The 880-nt window shown below is 45.5% G+C and overlaps 1 protein-coding gene across 1 annotated transcript; it reads right to left on the bottom strand.

Annotated features, from left to right (window-relative positions):
• Window positions 1–218: 218 nt before the first annotated feature.
• Window positions 219–880, bottom strand: LOC136133801 (small ribosomal subunit protein uS3-like). The gene is given in 2 exon segments (XM_065891169.1): window positions 219–529; window positions 532–880. Coding segments are annotated over 2 exon segments (660 nt in total).

The following is an 880-nucleotide window of genomic DNA, read 5'->3' as shown; positions in this document are numbered from 1 at the left end:
ATTATACTCCAATAAAGATGTTAAAAAAATAAAATAAAAAAAAAAATAAAAGCTGATGCAAAAAAAAAAAAAAAAGTAACGCTCCCATGGAGCAACATGACCCTCAGTCTGAACACTGAGTGTACAGTCTAGTCAGTCCACAGGTCTTTAAAAAATATTTTATTTTATTAAAGGTCTTTACAGAGTAACATCCAGATCCAGCTGCCAAGGACACCCTATTATGCTAGGAGTACTGGCTGGGGCATGGTAAGTAGCTCCAGCTTCCCACCCTTCTCTTCAGAGATGGGAGTGCTGGGTGTTATCTCATTTGGGGGTTCCACAATGCTCACGAGGTCAGGAAGGGGCTTCTTAAGGCCAATCTTACCACTTGGGTCCCAAGGCAGCATGACCTTCACTTTGATGCCCAGCACACCCTGACTGTGTAGCACGTGGCGCATGGCAGTGTCAACATAGTGGTTAACAGAGTCCCAGATCATCAGGCCATCCACAAACTTCATGGATTTAGTGCTATATCCTCAGAGTTTCCCAGTACCATGACTATGCAGGCTTTAGCCCCACATTCCATGACGAACGGCAGCATACCACAGCAGGCCCTCCTCCACACAGCAAGTCCTCCTAGGAATCTGTAATACAGAGACTCTGCCTGGGCAATAGCACACAGACCTCTTGTGGCCACCTTTTCAGTATAAGGCTCTACACTGCCCTCAGGGAAGCTAGATCTTTTCTGAACCACAGCAGTCAGATTTCTGTCATGGCTGGTGTAACTCAGAACTCCATAGTATCCATCTTCAGCCAGCTCCTGAGTGAGAAACCCATTCAGTTCAGCTTTGAAGATATTATCGGTGACAAACTTCCTCTCCTTGGAAATTTGCACCACCAT

This window comes from Phocoena phocoena, chromosome 14 (assembly GCF_963924675.1).
Source record: "Phocoena phocoena chromosome 14, mPhoPho1.1, whole genome shotgun sequence".
Classification (NCBI taxonomy): domain Eukaryota; kingdom Metazoa; phylum Chordata; class Mammalia; order Artiodactyla; family Phocoenidae; genus Phocoena; species Phocoena phocoena.
The sequence above is the reverse complement of the archived record's forward strand: the minus strand, read 5'-3'. Positions and strand labels throughout refer to the sequence as shown.